At 41.5% G+C, this 3569-nt stretch overlaps 1 protein-coding gene across 1 annotated transcript; it reads left to right on the top strand.

Moving 5' to 3' along the window:
• The first annotated feature begins 1164 nt into the window (after positions 1-1164).
• On the top strand, positions 1165-2369 carry LOC106012171 (C-type mannose receptor 2). Its single transcript, XM_013084257.2, has 2 exons — positions 1165-1397; positions 2197-2369. The coding sequence occupies exons 1-2, from the start codon at positions 1278-1280 to the stop codon at positions 2356-2358; spliced, it is 282 nt and encodes a 93-aa protein (XP_012939711.2). The 5' UTR covers positions 1165-1277; the 3' UTR covers positions 2359-2369.
• The last annotated feature ends 1200 nt before the right edge of the window (positions 2370-3569 follow it).

Raw genomic sequence — 3569 nt, 5'->3', positions numbered from 1 at the left:
GACTACTTTCTCGGTAGGGTAGGGTTCTGTTGCCACTGTACTTTCCGCATGGCTGTGATGGAATGCTAAATCTCATGGGCTGTCCTGTGGCTTGGAACAGCACAAACTATCTCTATGGACCGAGAACACACCTGAAAGTACTATACCTTTATTCATCCGCACTTGGGACGGATGCGTCAGGGTTGACTCGAGGAAGTCCAGTTTCTTGTGTCTCGCAAGGATCAAGGCATTTGGGCTTCAAGGTCCTAGGGTTGAGCCGCTGTTTGCGACCCGAGAATAACAACGTTCTTTCTCAGTTACTTTCACTTTAAGCTACAGTGGAGTCTGCTTACATGGAAATCTGCAGAACTGACTGATTTTCTTAGGTTTAGCCAGGGTTTTTTTATTTTAAAAGTTTGCTCAAACAGACGGAAAAAAAGAAATGGGAATTATATTGTCCTTCAATTTAACGCTGTTTTGGCATTTGTTTAAACGTGTTTGGTTTAAGTGGACTCCGCTGTAATTGTGTTCAGTATTTACAGCTTTTATCTCTTTTAAATGAAAAACAAAATAAATAATGTTTTTGTCTCAGGAAAGAATGTAGGAGCTGTAACTTTTAGATATGATGTAGAGGGAGTCCAGGGGCGAGGCCCTAGGCACTCGAACTCCAGGAACTAAAGATTTTGTGTTAGAACCTTGTTATTCTGGGCTCAAATATTGGTTTGAAATATGCTTGAAGTTCATTTGATTTCCAAACCCAATCTCTTTTTGTTCTTTTCCATGTAGGTCCCAACAGTCTGGTATGTCCGAATGGGTGGCTGCCCTTCCGAAACTCATGCTACTTCCTGCTCAAGTCGCTGGGGACTTGGTTGAATGCTCGCTCGGCTTGTCAGAAGTTGAGTGGAGACTTGGTGGACATCGAAGATGTAGATGAGAACCAGTTTGTGGCTGGCCTGTTAACATCTGAAAATGGTGAGGATGCGTGCAACTCATCAATTGAGATAAAATCTGTCAGAGTTACCTTTTGTGGTTTTGCATGTTGCTTGTATTCTTTTAAAAAATCCCTCTGAGTTGTGTTTCAAGGGCAGCTGTCTTATTTTTATATGACGGCAGAAAGGCACTATATGCTGGAGCAAGTTTTGTCTTGCTAAAATATCATGTCTTGGGTATTTCCAAACACATTTCAAAATGCCTCCCAACCCCTGAAATTTGTCAGATGTAAGTTTTGATTTTATGTTAAAGCAAAGAAATTGTGTTTGCTTGCAGCATCCTCAGTAGTCTGGATTGGCCTCAATGACATGAAGAAGAGCATGCGTTTCCAGTGGTCATCTAGCAGACAGGTCAACTTCACCAACTGGGGTCTACACCAGCCAGACAGTAATCCAGGCCTTGAGGAGCGAAGTGTTGTCATGAACATTGTAAGTTTGTTACTTTGCCACCATGAAAAGTAAGTTAATACTCTTGAATTTATTTCAACTAGTGTAGCAGTTTTTCACCGACCTTTCATTCCTGCTGTAAGTGTCTGCATTTTACCATAAATAATATGGTAAAAGACCCTACTGATGGCTAAGTTCCTATTACTATCTATTGGCTTTCAGACTTCACATTTGCCTGAGGACATTCTGGGAAGCAAACGCTTAGTCTTATGGCTTGACCTGTGAGTCGGAGAGAGAAGGAGTGCAATTACCTCTGAAATTGTCCAAGATGTCTACCCATTGTTGAGAAGAATGGTTGTTGTCTTTGACAGGTGGACGTCGTGGACAGTGTCAAAATAATACAAAAAATGGGAGGGGGGAGTAGGAGGTTGCGTGCATATTCCCTTTTATTGATGTTCTCTACACACACACACACACACACACACACACACACACACACACACACACACACACACACACGCGGGCGCGTGCATACACACTCACACACACACACACACACACACACACACACACACACAAACGCGCCTGTGTGCACACACACTCACACATGCACACACACACACACATGCACACACGTGCATAACTGCTAACCCATTGAGACACACAGGACAGGAACACTCACAGTTTCACAAGTACCAAGTGCACTCACACCCAAATGGAGTGGCAAATAATTCTTATATTTTTGTTACTAGCTTCAAATTACAGAAATATTGCACAGTTCACTCACATAAACTTACTATTAAATAATTTTTAAATTTTTCTCACAATCTTCCACTTACAGAATGGTGGCTGGTCCACTGCGTTCAGTGAGTCGAACTACATGTATGTCTGCAAGACTGAAAAGATCCCTGCAAGCAAACCCGTACAAGAAGCCACGGATCCAGTTTGTGGCAAGGTAAGAGCATATTATATGTCTTTAGCTGTCACTTGGCGGGCCTTTTAATTTAACACAGTGTTTATCAAGCTATAGCGCGCGGCGTATAAGTCGCAACTTTTTTTCTTTAAAATCTGGTTTTTAAAGTTGCTTGCATCTTATTCATAAGACCAATTTAGACCCTGAAAAAAGCTAGTGGGGGTCGACCATGGGAATAGACTCTGTGGGTCAGGGACCCCTTTAGTAGTGACAATAATAATTTTCACAGAACGATGCAAGAAGCAGTGATGGACTCCCTTTGGGAACACACTTTAAAATTGTAATCTTTTTTTTTAAGGAAGTAGGAATATGCATTTTGGAGAAGATTAAGAAAGAGGGTGAGAGACAGAGAGCACGAGAGGGGGGAGACAGAGAGAGCGAGAGAGAGGGAGAGGAGGGAGAGAGAGAGAGAGAGAAAGAGAGAGAGAGAGAGAGAGAGAGAGAGAGAGAGAGAGAGAGAGAGAGAGAGAGAGAGAGAGAGAGAGAGAGAGAGAGAGAGAGAGAGGGGTTGGGGGAGGGAGGAAGGGGGCTCCCTTATAATATATGCATAAATGCCTTTGTGCATGCATGCTTTGTCAGCACAATACGTTATGAACAAATTACTTTTTTTGTTTCAGAAGACAGAAAAAGACTCCATATCAGTTTATTCTTATGGTTAATTCTAGTAGTTTATCTCTTGTTATTACGCAATAATTTATTCCACCTGTTTTCTCTCTTTCCAGTGACTGTTACCTTTGATTAGTCATTAACATTCTTCGTAATATATTGTTTCTCAGGGATGGACAAGGTACAACAAGCAGTGTTTTCTCTTACAACATGAGAAGAAATCCTGGGATGATGCTGTGGTAGCCTGCAAAGACAATAATGGAACGTTGGCTGTTCCTGACTTGTAAGTTGGCCTCCCCTTAAGTCAGTTCAGGACCCAGAAGGCAGCCTCATTTTGCCGATCTAGTCAGACAGACTCTCAGAAATATTGATTTATTAGTGACAGGCTTTGTCTTTTGGCACAGCTATGCAAAAGTTAAGTTTTGTCAATAGAAAATGGCAGTATGAAACGACCGACCGATAACCCTCCATATGCATTATGTGTGAAAAAAGGGTTAAGCTCAGCTTTACTACACAAATGTACATGTTTTGATTTGACCCTTTCAAAGTAATATCTTTAAACATAAAAAAAAAAAACATAGCGAAGTTTGCTTCCCTAATGTTAATTCCAGCGGTTTATTATGGTGATTTCAGTT

The sequence above is a fragment of the Aplysia californica genome, unplaced genomic scaffold (genome assembly GCF_000002075.1).
Source record: "Aplysia californica isolate F4 #8 unplaced genomic scaffold, AplCal3.0 scaffold00281, whole genome shotgun sequence".
Taxonomy (NCBI): Eukaryota; Metazoa; Mollusca; class Gastropoda; order Aplysiida; family Aplysiidae; genus Aplysia; species Aplysia californica.
This window is presented reverse-complemented; position numbering and strand designations above follow the sequence as displayed.

What these genes read in the sequence shown, in the direction of transcription:
- LOC106012171 (XM_013084257.2), top strand. Translation starts at nt 1,278, where the DNA reads ATGAAGAAGAGCATGCGTTTCCAGTGGTCATCTAGCAGACAGGTCAAC. An exon ending in GAAGTGTTGTCATGAACATT is followed by an intron (nt 1,398 to 2,196) that starts GTAAGTTTGTTA and finishes TTCCACTTACAG; the next exon opens with AATGGTGGCTGGTCCACTGC.